The 16266-nt window shown below is 49.2% G+C and overlaps 1 protein-coding gene across 1 annotated transcript; it reads right to left on the reverse strand.

The window, feature by feature from the left end:
• Window positions 1–842: 842 nt before the first annotated feature.
• MDH2 (malate dehydrogenase 2) lies at window positions 843–16178 on the reverse strand. The gene is made up of 9 exons (XM_004442132.3): window positions 16010–16178; window positions 11211–11379; window positions 9685–9768; window positions 9061–9170; window positions 7607–7732; window positions 4602–4679; window positions 3169–3268; window positions 2663–2814; window positions 843–1160 (listed from the first exon to the last, which is right to left on the reverse strand). The coding sequence occupies exons 1-9, from the start codon at window positions 16073–16075 to the stop codon at window positions 1029–1031; spliced, it is 1017 nt and encodes a 338-aa protein (XP_004442189.1). The 5' UTR covers window positions 16076–16178; the 3' UTR covers window positions 843–1028.
• Window positions 16179–16266: the final 88 nt, after the last annotated feature.

Below are 16266 nucleotides of genomic sequence, written 5' to 3' on the forward strand. Positions count from 1 at the left end.
GAACATGTATTACTTGTATAAGAAAACAACGATGTCATACTTGATAAAAATCCATTTCAGTAGTTTCAAAAAAAGCTGTTGTAGATAAGTGAGTGTCCACCACTCTGTGTAGCTCCACTCCCACCCCCACTTTCTCCCTTCAGGGGAAGGTCATCTGTTGCCAGAAAGTTCTTTCTTAGGTATAGAGCTGTTTCTGCTGCAGAGGCCACGGCTTCTGGGGAGCAGACTGTGTCCAACACTGAAGAGAATCAGGTCTCCCTTTAATTCCCCACACTATCCTAAGCCTGGCTAACACAACCAAGTCCCTTTGAGGCCACTGCTGAAGACACGAAGCCAGCTTTCCCTGAGGACAGAGCATGCTGTCCTCAGCCCTGCCACAGCAGCTGGTTTTGGTTGCTCCTGTCCCTGTCCCAGCTTTCCTCACAATTCTGGCTGAGGGTTGTCAGTCACTGAATATCAATCAGAAGAGGAACAAATTTAGAGCAGGGCAAGGCAGCTGCGATGAAGAAGACAGTGCTGTGTGCTCAGCTGGAAAAGACCACACACAACTAGGGGCAGAAAACAACGGCGGCCTGGCCACAGGCACTGCGCCGGTGAAGGGACCGTGACAATCGGGCCTGAGCCGACCCTTCTTGGTGTGCACGTCTGAGAGGCAATGGTGCAAAGAGCAGGGCTGGGAGGAGCAGCCCCTGATGACTATTTTACTTTCCTGAAGCTACCGATGAAACCATCATGCTTCAGTCTAATAGGCAGATAACACCTGGTTCTGATGCGCGATGAGAGAGACAGACAGACACTCCGAAGCAGCACTAACGGGAAGGAAAGCAGTCTTTCTCGAGACCTTGAAAAAGAAAACCAAAGCCTGCTTTTATTGATGCACCAGCGGACTGACCGCGATTTGGAAGGGATGGTAAAGGTGATACGATACTCATTATCGAAGCAAATTGAAATACAAAGGGATCTGAAATGGCTTTACAGTGACATGATCCTTAATAAGTTAGGGAAATGGATGCTCATTAGCTGCTTTCTCATTTCATGTTCTTTACAAACTCTTCTCCTTTCTTGATTGAGGCTTTCAGCTCAGGAATGGCCTCAGCTATCATCTTCTCTTCAAAAGGGGAGATTTTGCCGACGCCGAGATTCTTCTCGATGCCCTTTTTCTGAAGGAGAGAGGGGAAGTGATAGAATTTTAGAAGGTTTCCGTGAATGAGTTTGTTACAGAAAACCCACCTTGAAACTTCATCAGCTCTGCCTAGACTATCGACACCTGCGGCTTCTGGGCAGGCAGCTGAGGAGCTGCCGATACCCTGGATAGGCGTGAGCTGGGCCAGGAGCACAGGCTTCAGTCACAGCCCCAGGCCAGGATCCAGGCTGTCACGCGGAGTGCGTACTCTGGACAACTGCTCATGTTATCTTATCTATAAAATGAGCATACTCTCTACCTCAGAGGAGGCTGGGAGAATATATGTGGCAAGTTGGCACATAAAGTACCCGATAATTAGTAGCACCTAATATTATTCTCCCTGACAGAGCATGCCTTGGTTTCTGGTCTCTTCCCCAAGTTGGTAAAGGACTGAAGAAACATTCGAATAGACGCCTGAATCCAGTGTAACTAAGGAGGTGAGCGTCTGACGTCAGAACAACAAGTGTCTGTCACTGTCACCCCACAGCTGAGCCCTGTTTGTGCTGCAACAGCAGCCTTGGCTTCCAGGCCGTCTCCTCCTGGACCCTCGGACCTACAGGTCCCGCCACACTCTGCACACACCTGTGCTCAACTGCTTACTGAATTAACCTGTTTAGTGTCCCTCTCCTCCAGAGGAAGGCCCCAGGCCCAGGGCCATATCTTATGGAAATTTGAACATCAGGGTGTCTGTGGGAAGGGCCTCTGGGTGGCTCAGCAGGTCACCAAACTGTTTATTCCTGGGCATGAGATGAAGGCAGCCACCCATTTGCCTGATTTCAACAGCTGTCCACACATAAGAAATGGAAACCCGGCTTGACGGAGTGTGTGTGAGACCTAGGGGTTCCTGCTTGATGAGGACTCAGTAAGAGTCAAGCAGACAGCCTGGCCGAAGACAGCAATGCGACCAGATGGGGTCTGTCTAGAAGCCAGTTTCAAGGGGACAATCTGTAGCACATTCCAAGAAGGAAAACCAGTAGGGTGAGGAGCCAGGAACCAGGAATGCCCGAACTGGAAAGTCTAACAGTCGTGCAACAGCTCCAGGCGTCCTGGGAAGAGAATTCAGCTTGGCAGGCCCTGAGGTCAGAACAAGAAGGAACGAGCGTAGTACAGGGACACAGCATGCAGGCTGGTGGAGGCAGGCTTTTCTTTCAGAGCTGTCAGTCAGTGGGCTGCCTTGAGATGGAACAACTGTCTCCTCAGGAAACACACCCAGGCAGCTGCTGCTGACCAGCTGTCAGACCCACGGGGGATGAGACCACGCGCCAGGAGGTTCCAACCCCAGGTCTGAGGTTTCTCCCTGCTCTGAATTCTGTGATGTGCTTCCACCCTCAAACACCCAAGCACGTGCCAAGTGGAGAGACGTAGTTACCACACAAAGGAGACCTGAATGATGGAGCAAATGCACAGGGCCGCACTGCTGAGTGGTGCCTACAGAGAGCTCTCCTTCCAGTCAAGACAGCCAGCCTCCAGGATACGTACCCCCAGCAGCAATGGTGTGGAGAAATAGGGACAGTCCGTTTCTTGGGACTTGACAAAGGAGCATTCGACAACTCCTTCCTTCCCGTTCATTGCATCCACGAGGGAGAAGACAAACCGGGCTCCGGCATACGCCATGGACAGGGTGGCAGAGCCTAGGAGGACACGGGAAGGTTAGCGAAGCTACCACTGCGACCGTAAAATCCAGGTGAGCCTGCCCTGCCAGGTAAATAAAGTGTCTGCAGAATCTCCAGCTTTAGCTGTCGAGCATTAAGGTCAGCACCCCTTAATTTTACAAACGAACGAACGGCCTGGAATTAGCTCTGCCAACCTCAAACACTGCTCCACTCCACAAGCCAGCCGAGCTGCCTGTGATGTAGGGCTTGCTGACCAAGTGAACGTGCAGGCAACTCAGAGAAGGACCCGCTCCTTGCCGAGGCCCTCGCGAGTCCTCCGCTCTGAATTCAACGGGCCTGGGGCGTGAGCACCCCCCGCCTCCGGGAACACACCTGCTCCAGCCTTAGCCTTCACCACCTCCGTGCCGGCCTCCTGGATGCGCCCGATGAGGGTTGTCAGCTGGTCCTGGGGAAAGTCCACCTTGGGAGTGCACTGCAAGTCAAGCCACAGGGACCAGTGAGCAGGGGCTGGCTCCTGTCATCACTCCCAGGCCCCGCACTCTCCTCACCACGACATGAGAGACCAAGACCTTTTCTCTAAAGAAAAAGTCAACTTTACTGGGAGGTGTAGTGAGTTCTCGACTCATTTTTAAAGAATTTGTTATATTTCAGACTAACTTCAGACTCAGAGAAAACAGTACCAAGATGCCCCCCATCCGGCTTAGCCAAATGTTAACATCTTACATGACCACAGCACAATTATGAAGGACAGGAAATTAATATGGGTACATTATGTTTTTTTTTTTATTTGTGAGGAAGATCAGCCCTAAGCTAACATCCATGCCAATCCTCCTCTTTTTGCTGAGGAAGACAGGCTCTGAGCTAACATCTATTGCCAATCCTCCTCCTGTTTTTTTTTTTTCCCCCCTTTTTCTCCCCAAAGCCCCAGTAGATAGTTGTATGTCATAGCTGCACATCCTTCTAGTTGCTGTATGTGGGACGCGGCCTCAGCATGGCCGGACAAGTGGTGCGTCGGTGCGCACCCGGGATCCGAAACCCGAAACCTGGGCCGCCAGTAGCGGAGCGCGCGCACTTAACCGTTAAGCCACAGGGCTGGCCCCAGGATACATTATTAACTAAACTACAGACCTTATTCAAATTTTCAAAAATTCAAGAAAACCAATTTTCCCACTATTGTTCCTTTTCTCTCACAGGGTCCTATCCAGGACCCCATCCTCAATTCTTTCACCTTAACTATTCTCTCTTAGTTCCTCACTCTTCCCTTGTCTTGCGTGACTGATCACTTGTTTTGTAGAACGTCCATCAACTTGGTTTTGTAAGGTGTTTCCTCAGGATTTCCTTACAAGGTTATGCATTTTTTGCAAGAATAACGCAAATATTTTGTGTCCTTCCAGTGCATTATACTCAGGGGTTAAGAGGTTGATTTGATATATCTTATTCTCAGAGGTGTTTACCTTGTCTCTACTCATTTTTAAACAAAGCAGCTTTGCCTGCTCTGACCTAACCAGGACTTCAGTGATGTTTCTACCAGCAGTTTTCACTGGGTGCTGGAGCTGGCCGCTCTGAGTATCTTCTTGACCACACTCACTCCCACAGCGGGACCCCTGAAATGCTGGGGCTTGACCACAGTCCAACAGGCCAGTCAAGAAACCACCAGATAACTGGGGTGGGGCTGCATCCCCAGCAGGAATCCTTGCAAAATACAACAGATGGTTAGATCTTCGTCAGTCTGTCCTGAGTGCCTCCAAGTGGAACTTCTTAAAGGTGCTCAGTATCTTAAGGCTTCCTGGAGGGAACACACATACCTGAGAGATCAGGGGGATGATGGTCTTTCCAGCATGGCCGCCAATGACAGGAACGTTGACTCGAGCTGGATCCAAATCCTGGTCACCAAAATGTGAAGCTTGATTAATTCTTAACAGGCTCTTTGAGTATAAAACACCACATAACCACCCAAAGCACCAATACCGGAAAAGTCCACAGAACTCAGAACAAAACAAAGAAATCTGAGAAGAGAATGTCCGACTCCAGCCATGCCTGGACCTCCTAGCCTGGCCCCACCACCAGGCTACCACCAATGTGCACCGTGCAGTGAGGAGCAACGTGTCGCCTGGCAAGGTTACTGCGAGGCTTTTCCTTTACAAGGAGCTGAAAACTGCCTCCTTCTAGGGCCCCGAATCAGTCTCCATCAGTCTGGTGTCTTCTCAGAATCAGAGGATGACTGTCCTCTTTCTCATAGCTCGTGTCATTCCCAATGCACAAGCCCAGACTCATGGCCCCGCACTCTGTCACAGAGAACGAGTCCAATTCCCTTTCCCTCATTTCAGAGCAAAATTCAAAACAATTCCAGAAAACACAGGGGTGAGAAGTCTGTCAACTCAACAGTGGTTGCAGAAGAACAAAACTGAGCTGTAAGCAGTCAAAACGCCATGGCTCGTTATCAGGCCGGCGAGGAGAGGCTGATTCATTTGTTAAACCAGAGGTCCGACGCCACCAAGAATCTGTGAACCAGGTATTTCTTAAGACGGTCAAAAAAGGAATCTGGTGGGAGTTCTGGGAGGCAGGTAGCAGTCCCAGATGATGCCACCTTCCCCAAATGCCGTGGCTGCCGACGAGAGCAGCACTAAGCTAGGAACCAGCCTTCCCCAGGAAGGGAGGCCCAGCATCAAGGGTGGGCAGACCCAGCAGGACCAATGGAGCAGGAAGCTCACGTGGCACGGCCTACATGCCCAGGCACCATGCTGGTCACCAGGGACACAGGCATGAACAGACAGAGCCCATGCTTTTCTTTGGTGAGGAAGATTGTCCCTGAGCTAACATCTGTGCCAATCCTCCTCTATTTTGTATGTGGGACACCTCCATAGCATGGCAGTGTATAAGTCCACACCTGGGATCCAAACCCACGAACCCCGGGCTGCTGAAGCGGAGCACGCGAACCTAACCACTATGTCACCGGCCCGGCCCTAGAGCCCCTGCTTTTGAGAAACTCACTGTCTAATATGAGACAGACAGAAACAGACGTTCTAAGACAACGTGCTAAGACAGCCACACGGGGTGGCTTTGGAAACCAGGTGAGCGCTTTCTCAGCCTGGGAAAAGGCTTCCCGGAACAGACTTAACTTCTTCTGGGAAGGAGCAGGAGGACTTCACCAAGGGAAGCGTATTCCAGGCAAAAGGAGAAGAGCAAAGGCCTAGGGTATAAAGAGCCATGTCTAACACCTGCAGAGTGAGAAATGCAGACAGGAAAAAATTCCTGTGAGCCAAGAGGACACGGAAGGTGGTGGTAAAGGGGAGCGAGATGGTTGAGAGGCTCAGGGAGGAACCAGATGGCACAAGGTTAAGGGCTGATTTTCATTCTTGATACAATTCAGGCATTTTTCACAATGCCAGCCAGCCTGAGACAAAGGCCAGTTCACTTAACTGAAGCGTGTCAAGCACCGGATTCTCTGGCAGTGGCCAAGATCCCCCTCTTCCACCTCAAACAGTGAAGCTTCTAGGCTAAGACAGCACTGTCCAACAGAACTTTCTGCAAGAATACGGCAGCTCTAAGTGGCTACCGAGTATCTGAAATGAGCATCTGAAATGTGGCTAGTGCAACAGGGTACACGAATTTCTCATTTTATTTAACTTTAATTAATAGAAATAGCCACATGCAGCTGCTATACTGCAGCAGGACTAGGCCAGGGGAAACGGTGCGCTGGGGCCCCCAAGAGCTGGCAGCACCACAGGAGCCCTAGGAGAATGAGCACGGCTGCTTCCAGGAGACAGGCAGGGGCCTCAGGAGCTGGACCCCGCCCTCCTGGCCCGTCCACAGACGGCTTCAATGTAATCTCCCCCCTAGAGCCTTTCCCCACTCAAAGACTCGACACACACCTGCACTGAACTGGTTATTTGATGAAACTGTCGCTTTCCACTCCACAGAGCTCCCAAGGCCTGGGCCCACGTCTTATGATCTGTGACCCCCACACACCTAGAATAGAGCCTACAGGGGAACACGTATGATTTAAAGCGGGCAATGTCAACCCTTCAGAAGCAGACCCATCTGGTGCACAGGAGAGTAAAATGAAGGTCCTGTGTGTGCACAATTGTTCCCTACTTTAGAGAGGCCCTCCTCATCTGCAAAGTCAGAAAAAAATGGCCTGATGCTCAAGAGGAACACTTTCTGGGGCCAGAGGAAGTGGTTCTGCTGGATTTGCAACCAAAAAGATCAGAAAGCGAGTTCTGAGAGGCAGCAAGGACTCCAGACCTGGCGCTGGTACCAAACCTCCCTCAGGACGAGCCTGGCAGCTCCAGCCAGCAGCCCAAGCAGACGCCAACAACTGGACGAGGAGAACTCTGAGGTACGCTACTGGGGGTAACCCAAGAAGGGAGTCAAACACAGCCCGGGGATGACAGTTCTGCTAGCTTAGGATTTTGAGAACTTTTCTAAGTTCTTCATGTTTGCTAATTTCATCATTTGTCTAATAATTAGCAGGTAAATCATGTTAGTTATTAGTTTTCAGAGGCAATGAACTTGGAGAGCAAAATCCAGTCCAGCCAGTGAGAAACGTATGGAAAGCCTGAACCCTCGATGCACCAGACAGAAGTAAGAGAGAGTGAGCTGATCAAGAGAGAAGGCAGCCACAGTTTAAACCTGCAGGGCCCTGCTGTTGGATTACCCCAGAAAACGTTGAGAGCCACTTTCCACCAGGGAGGCAAGCTAGAGATATTTAGAACTCCCAAGTCACAAGTGACCTATAAGTGCCCTGGTGTCTTTTATGCCCATAAAAATTCAGAAAGATAACTTGAAAGATGCCTGATGCAGATCTTACCTTCAGTTCTGCAACAAAAGTGTTGGCTCTGACAATGTCCAGGGTTGTCACCCCAAAGATTTTATTGGGGTTGTATGCTCCATGTTTCTTGAAAACTTCTGCTGTGATTGGGATGGTGGAGTTAACCTAGCAAATCCAAGAGAGAGGCATAATTTGCCCTGCATTCTGAGAACAGAGCCATGCAACACAAGGAAAAATCTTTTTGCTAGACCATTAACAAGTCCTTAGGTGCTGAATTAAATTGCCCTGTCTGATAACTTTGTTTATAGGCAAGCCACCCTCACAAGGGAACAGGTCACAGTGAGCAGACTCCTATTCTAGGAGAGTGCTTCTTTTCCCTCCACATCAACAAGAAACTCTTCACTGCAGCAGCCACCCTTCCCCTTGGTGGCCTCTGAGCCAGCAGTTCAAATATGCCTGTGACCCTACAACTATCAATTTAAAAAACATGATGATGGTGCCACAGGGCACCTTCTGCTCCAGCTGGGGCTTACACCTGAATGGCTATTCATTCCTTAAAAAAAACACAGCACAGACAGGGCTAAAGGCTCAGCTGGCCGAGGGTCAGGGCCCAGCTCTGTCATTCTGCTGTAACCTTGGGCAAGTGACCTCAACTCCCTAGTTCGTGGTTTCTTTATATGGAAACATGGGCGACAACTACCTAACTGAGGTGGTCGTGAAGGTTAAGTGACTTAACGTATGGCAAGGCAAGTGCTTAACACGTTGGCTGGTCCGTGGAAAGAATACAATAAACACAAAACAGCACTAGTCAGTCAGCTCCCCAACAAAAGCAGCAGCTCTTTCTACCTCTGACCAGTTGCCCCTGAGGAAGGGCGGGCAAGTCGGGGGAAGGCAGGATCCTCTTCTCAGAGGCCACGGGCACAAGCTCTGGGTGTTTATCAGCAGTCCCTCAGTCAACATCGTTATCACTGTCGTTGCCGCCAGATCTTTCTCGTGCCCAGAGACCAGAATCCAGAGTCCACCAGGAGGGAGGAATGGAGGGCAGCTGTTAGATGCAGCTCCAGGCCCTGCTAGAGCAGGCAGGGGAGCCCCAGCTTCCTCTCAGGGAACATGCAGGACTTGGAGTTTCTGAACTGAAGAAGCTCCCTGCAAAAGCAGCCAGCAGGGCCTGCATGGCTGTGTACGAGATCATGTGTGTAAGCGTGAAGAGAGAGGGGACGCTGGGGACCCAGGGACTGCACACCCCGAGTAATATACAGTAAGAGGAGTTAATGGGCTGCCACGATCATGGCTAAAAGGAGCCTTAGAATGGACTTATTTTCCAGGTAGAGAAACTAAGATACAGAGAGGTGAAGTGATTTGCCCAAAGGCACAGTTGAAGGAAAAACCAGGTTACAACTGACACCTAGTTCATCTATTTTATCCATTTCAGCACATTAATATGCCTTTGCTAATTGTGCGCTTTCAGCAGCCTACCTGCCAGTGGCACTCACCGGATTTGAAATGATGCAGATCATGGCCTCGGGGCAATGCTGGGCACAGGCAGCAGTCAGGGTGGCCACAATTGTGGCATTGGTGTTGAACAGGTCATCTCGTGTCATGCCTGAAAATGAGCCAATTCAAGATGTTCACAAAGCACAGGATGAATTTCCAAGTACGTGCCAAGTGCTGTGTGTTAGTTGTTACAGGAAATTCAAACATGAGTGAGACAGGGTCTCTGTTTCAAGTAGATCTATGTTGCAGGGAAAACAGTCCAGTGCATCCAGTGCCAAAACAGAGGTCTGTGGGGTGGAGCACATGAAGGGGAACGGCTGGGGGGAGGTGATATTTGAGGAGGATCATTAAGAATTCCCAACATGGAGATGGGTGGAGGAAGGGGCATTCCATGCAGAGAAAGTACACACAGAGGCACGAGACTAGGTGGGGAGAAGCACAGCAGACCTGGGGAGGGCTTTAAATGCCAGGCCAGGAAAGATTTGATCCTTATCCCACAGGCACTGGGGAGCCTTCAGAATTTTCTCTGCAGCAGAGTGATCTGACTTGATCCATTTTTAATGGAAAACCACTTCCTCACCTGACTTGCAGCAAGATGCTAGGCAAGGCCTTCAAACACACACCTGGTTTTCTTGGGACTCCGGCTGGAATAACCACCACATCGCAACCTTTCAGGCAGTCTGGCAGCTGCTCAGGTCCGAGGTAGCCTAGAAAAACCCCCATAGGAGCAATTTCACTTTTTCTGACCCGGAGAGGCTAGCACATCCGTGAGAACAGAGCCTGAGAAGGAACGGCCCCACCTGGGTTCAATGCTGACCACAGGCCTCGAGAAAGGCCAGAAAGCACACCTGGGAAATGATTCCTTTCCTTCATTACTACCATTCTGAGTCGACGATTCCAGCCAGCAGAAGTGCTCCCGTCACTATTTTTCTCCAGCCTCCACTTGCCCAGGCTCTCGCTTCAGAATGGATTAAACCCTCCACAAAACCTAGCCAGCTGCTTGTCTTTATCCTAGTCGCTAGCACCCACGAGTCCTTCTCGGCTCCCCGTTACAAAAGCTGCTTATCCATTCTGCAGCAACCGAACAAAAGCTCCACCTCACGTCAGATTAGAAGGCACACTGAAGGCCATAAAAGAAGATCCCTGTGCTGATAAATAAGGACTCTAAATATGAAGTATTTATTTTGTTTATTCCTATCATCTGAGGGAAAAAAGGTCTATTTTCAAAGATTTCAGGGAAATTTCTTCCAATGACCAAAATCTGCTTTGATTTTGACTTTTTCCTTATAGCAGAAGCTTTCAGAAACTCAAATATACACCCCAAAAGAAAGTGAGCAAACGATTCAGAGGGACTATGGGAGGCACATGAGCATCTGACTTGACAGTCACCCTCCTGAGAGGTTTACGCTAGTTGAGGATGTGTGTAAACACCATCAAACAGGGCCTTCTCGTATAGTCAGTAGACAGAAATCAGTAGAAACTTTCTGGATAGCAATTTGGCACTTTATAGTACAGAGCAAAACAGGACACAGCCCAATGGTCAACAGTGTGCGTATAACAATAAATAAGTGATAAATTATAGTACAGCTTTAAAAATGATTTTACCAAGAATTTGGTGACATGAGAAATGCTGCTATAGTGTGAAGGTAAAATCAGCAGGATATATAATTATATATAATTATGAATTATTTCTTGGATAACATACCTATACTTACCTAATAGGAAGGGCAGACTTCCCCAAGGTGGCTGTGCTCTGGAGAAGCTGGCAAAGGTTACCCTGGGGTGGAGGGATGGCCCATGGCACAGGAAAGCAACCAGGAACAGCATTTCTACTGCCCCCAAATCCCTGCAGGAGGTTCCTGACAGTTGTCCCTTCCCCAGCCTCATATTACTTTTCAAATTAGAAAAAGTGAAAAATGGGAAGATTAGACCACCTCTGCTTTTCTGAAAGAAAATTTTTTTTCTGCTACTTAAACTTTTACAGATTCAAGTCTAAAAAGGTGTAATCATTTCTAAAATTTAATTCTAAAATGAACACAAAAACTCCTAGTCTCTGAACTAGTTTCACCTAAGAATCTTCCTCTAAACTTGGATCCTGGTCTACTGGAGAGAAGAGAGAGAAGTCCTCCAGGGTCAGCGTGCCCAGTACCTTTCACAGTTGCTCTGGTCTCGATGTGGCTCAGATCCGCGGCCACTCCAGGTGTATGAGCAATATCGTAGAGGTTCAGGCGGCTCACCAAGGGGCTGTTCTTCAGGAGAAGTGAAAGGGGCTGCCCAATTCCTCCAGAAGCCCCTAGCACGGCTACTTTAGCATTGTTCTAAAAAGAAGCATGAAAAGAACTCTTAACGCGGAATCAGCATTAAAAGAATTCATGCCATCTCCTGTAAAATACCGCACTGGGTCTCTCATTGCAGTGGTGTCAAAGGAAGACACAACTGTCTAATTTCTACCAGTCCAAAGGTCCATTTTCCTTCTGCAGTTTAGAGGCTTGTCTCAGGAAAATGGGGGAGAATTCGTGTCCACAGATCTTGTGATAGTCAAGGTCATACTCCTATACGCTATGGAAGATGAACAAGCTTTACTCACTCTGGCAGCTGGAGGGGTGGATTAGAAGTGATTTGAGGAATAGGATCAACAGATTTAAGTCACCCCCTATCCCCTTCTTCTTCCATCCAAACGGTGAGTAGAGGGAGAAATCTGGGGTGATAACTTCCTGGCTTGGGTAGACAGCACTGCCTTTAAGCAACAGAGGGAACTGAGGAGGGGTAAGCGGTTTGGGAGAAAGGATAATGAATTCAGTTTTGCATGTTGAGTTTGAAAAACCTGAAACATCCAGACACACACACACGCGCCCAGTTGGTCCCTGGACAAAGGGCTTGGTCTGGAGGTCATAAGTGCCTGCACTGGGATTAACGGAAGCCATGGACGTGGACAAGGCACAAAAAGGAACAGAGTGAGAAGAGCACTAGGGACAGAACCCTATGAACACCAGCATTTAAGCGGTGTGAAGAAGAGGAGTCTGTGAAGGATGATGACAAACTGGCACTTAAGGCCACCCCCACCCAGCCATTTTTAACAACCAATTCAATGACTGCTTCTTGGTGACCCTTCCTAAGAGGGGCACAATTTATAATACAGTAATACCTTACCTGAAACTCAAGTCATCCAGCAACCTGATTTACTGGGAACGCTGGAAGCAAAGTGGTAACAGCTGGCCATTTACCGGGGTCTGCCCTGTGGCAGGCACTGAGCTAAATAAGTCTTTCCTCATTTAGTTCTCACAACTCTATTAAGTAATATTAACAGCCTCACTTTACAGACGAGGAACTGAAGCACAGAGGTTGTAATATGCCCAAGCTCACAAAGAAAGCAAGTGATGAAGCTGGGATACAAGCCAAACACAGGCAATCCGACTCTTGAATTTGGGCTTAAAACGAAAAAAGCAGTCTTAGAGAAAACAGAACTCCTCTAAGCCCTGCCCTATAGCTTACTCCCATTATACAAAGGCATTCTTCCCCTCTGGGTCTCATTCAAGGCCTAACCAAAATTCCAGCCAACCTCAGTGAGCCCATTTCTAACCTAAACTCACAAATGAGAAGGGGAGCTTATTCCTGGCAGGCAGGCAGGCAGCTGTCAGGGAAGGAGACAAACGGAGAAAACAGCCGACACACAAACTCAAAGCACCATGTGTGGTCACCTTGTGCAGCCGTCCACTCGGGGGCCTTACACGATCACTGCACAGCGTACTTTACAGTAACTGAGGCCAGTCGTAATGGACCTCAGTTATCAAAACCCAATACCAAACTAACCAAAAAACCCCTGCACAGTGTAATCTGCTTAAGTTAAACTCGAAACGCATACACTGGAGCTGGCCCAGTGGCACAGTGGTTAAGTTCACGAGCTCCACTTTGGCGTCCTGGGATTCGTGGGTTCGGATCCCAGGCACGCACTGACACACCGCTTGTGAAGCTATGTTGTAGCAAAGCGTCGAATATACAAAATAGAAGAGGATGGGCACAGATGTTGGCTCAGGGCCAATATTCCTCAGCAAAAAGTGGAGGATTGGCATCGGATGTTAGCTCGGGGCTAATCTTCCTCACACACACACACACACAAAAGCACACACTACAACTAAGATTTTGTGTGTGTGTGTGTGTGAGGAAGATTAGCCCCGAGCTAACATCCGATGCCAATCCTCCACTTTTTGCTGAGGAATATTGGCCCTGAGCCAACATCTGTGCCCATCCTCTTCTACCTTATACAGGACGCTGCCACAGCACGGCTTGGGATCCGAACCTGCGAACCCCGGGCCGCCAAAGCAGACCGTGCACACTTAACCGCTACACCACTGGGCCGGCCCCCACTACAACTAAGATTTGAATTCAGTTGGTTTGTTATTTTTTTTCGTTGGTGCTTTAAAGGTGGACCCCTGACTTCCCAGAAAACCTAACTAGCCAGACCAACCCAGAACCTGAGGTCTGGCAATCTCACTCACTTCAAGATCTTTAATTTTCACTCCCACATCTTGTCTCTAATCCTAGGGACTCCCAAATCCCAACTCCACATTCCCAGTTCTGTTAGGCACTCCAATAGTCCCACAAACCCAACTGTCTAAATAAATTTATCCTCTCTACCTCTCCCACCTCTCTTCCCAAACAGTACCTGTGTTCTCCCAAATCCAAACCTTTAGAACCATTTTCTCCCTCTTCCCTTATTAGAGACACCCAGTTAGCACATGAAGGACTTGGCCTCTCAAACATCTTCCCAACTTACCGGCGATTTCCATTCCCATTCATCATCTAACTTAGGTCCCCAGCTTCACCTCCAAACCATCCTTTGTAAAATTCAATGTTTTAATCATTTCACTCCCTTGCTCAAAAATCTCAAGTTCTCCATGCCCAGATTACTCAGCCTGGCTTCCAAGGCTGACTGGGGCAGTGGTTCCAATGTGTGGAGCACAAGACAATCCCACTGGTGTGTGGGATGAAAATGCCAAAATTTGTGTTATTCTTATCTAAAAGATAATGAATTAAACTCTACCTAGAAACAGACTGACCTGGTGCCCCCAGAAGGGTCAAGTGAATAAGTTCCATACGATACACAAGAACATAACACGGGGAAGGCACGCGGGGGCTGACCTCCCTCATTCCATCGCTTTCAGTGTGTTGAGGCCATGTTGTTGGTGTGTAAGAGATTTCATCAATTTAGAGTTAATATTTATAAAAACACAGTCCTTAAGTGGTGGAATCTTTACAATGAGACGAGAATCTTTGGTTTTACAGAGGTTAGCTCAAGATGTCTTTGTAAAAGAGCTGTCTCCAAACTTGCTGATCTTTTCCGAGCTGAGGAGTGGTTGCGAACAGTACATCGCTTAGCAACTGTTTTGAAAATGGACAGACAGTAACACTTCCTTCATTTACAAGCTTGCTTTATAATGTAGGTCTATTATATGGTTTCTTTTTAGATTTGTGTTTTGTTTGTCATAACATATATATTAGTACATTAGTATGTATATGTAGGAATAAATATATTGAGGCTGTGTGCTCAATACATTTTCACTGTTAAGGCTACCGGATCCAAAGTCTCTAGATCAATGTACCATTTGGCTCAAGCTCATCTTCTGACTTAGTTAACTTCCTTCTCAATATCTCCACTTGTATGTCCAACAGGCATTTTAAACTCAACATACCCCCAACTGAGCTCCTGATATCCTCCCCTGCCCACTCTCTTCCTGCTATCTTTCCCATCTTGGCAAAGAGCAATTTCAAAGCCCACAGCCTTGGCTGCACTCCATGCTCCTCTCTCATACCCCCCATCATATCATCTGTCAGCAAATCCTGCTGTTGTACCTTTGGTCAGTTCCCTTCCCCCACTCCTTAGCATCAATCTTTATTGTCACCACCCGTGCTAAGTTTGCTCACTTTGGCCTACCTCAAGTGCTTCTCACTTATCCTGGTATCCCCTGCAGCACCCAGTAGTTCTTGGCAAGCACAGATACTCAATGTACCTATCTGCATGCTTATTTTTCAAATGAACTGAATCCACAGGAAACTGACCCGAAGGACAGAAGCTAAATAAGAAATTTGGAATCTCCTTCAATAATCACCTCCCTTTCGGGTGCGGTACTTAAGAGGCAACGTGGGCATCTCCTGGGTTCTCAAACTGGTTGTATTAGAACCACTTGGGGCACCTGGTAAAAGTACCAACCGCCAGGTCCTACTCTTCCTCAACGAGCCTAGGCCTCTGTTCTTCATTAGCTTTCAGATGGTTCTGACACACACCAGTTTGAGAACCACTGTCCCACAAAAAGATGGCTAAACATAGCTTAGGCTTAAGTACTCCTAGACCAAGTCCTGCACTGTTAGAACACCTGGGGGCAGGCCCAGCCCTCCCAGAGCAGGAAGAATCCTTTAGAAAGGTCCTTAAGAGGAAACAGAATCTTCAGGCTCTCAGAGGGAAGGCTTGGTGATCCAAAAGCCACTGTGGTCAGGAGAGCTGAATTTTAATCCTCTGGCCAAATGACTGTAAACTTGGACCAGTTCTCTGCCTTCGGTATCTGTCTGTCTGTACTACGGAGTTAAAAATTGCACAGTATTTGTTCGGATGGTGCGAGAAGAACGAGGTTAGTCCCTGAAAGCACTTTGGAAAGTTGCATAAACAAGTTAATTACTTTCGGCCCTAGAGCCCCGGCTTCTCAACCTTGACGGAGTGCAGGCCAAGAGCAGGCCCTCTGGGGACCCCGGGGGCCAGCTGGGGGCTCGGAGAGGCGCACCGGTCCTGGAGCTGGGCTACCTCCCCCTCTCTCCCGCACTTCCCTCCCGGTATGAGGGTCGGCCCAGGGTGCCACAGCCGCCGGCCAGAACCGGGCGGCCCTGCAGTTCAGGCTGGCCCGGGGGTCAGGCCTGCTCGCGAGCCCAGAACACACGTGGCCCAGGCCCTGGGCCTACCTGGGCTGAGGTGCTGAGGCTGCGGCGGAGAGCGGCGCCGGCAGGCCGGGCGAAGGCGGAGAGCATGGCTGTGTCGGGCGGGGCGCGCACCGGCGACCGAAGGAGCTGGCAGGAGGCAGGTGACTCCAACGACCTCCACAGCGCCCAAGACCTCTGGGCTCCGCTCCGCCTGGCCTCGCGAGAGTGGCTCGGCTTCCGGCCCCGCCCCACCTCCCAGATCTCGCGGTGTCACGGCCACTTCCGGGCTGTTGTGGAGG

The sequence above is a fragment of the Ceratotherium simum genome, chromosome 26 (genome assembly GCF_057802395.1).
Source record: "Ceratotherium simum simum isolate JZ-2026a chromosome 26, ASM5780239v1, whole genome shotgun sequence".
Lineage (NCBI taxonomy): Eukaryota > Metazoa > Chordata > Mammalia > Perissodactyla > Rhinocerotidae > Ceratotherium > Ceratotherium simum.

Bases quoted from the DNA above. Each gene is read 5' to 3' on its own strand.
- MDH2 (XM_004442132.3), bottom strand. From the start codon at position 16,075: ATGCTCTCCGCCTTCGCCCGGCCTGCCGGCGCCGCTCTCCGCCGCAGC. The intron at 7,733-9,060 runs GTGAGTGCCACT...TGGATTTGCTAG, and splicing joins TCTGCATCATTTCAAATCCG to GTTAACTCCACCATCCCAAT. The intron at 3,269-4,601 runs GTATGTGTGTTC...CTTGACTTGCAG, and splicing joins TCATCCCCCTGATCTCTCAG to TGCACTCCCAAGGTGGACTT.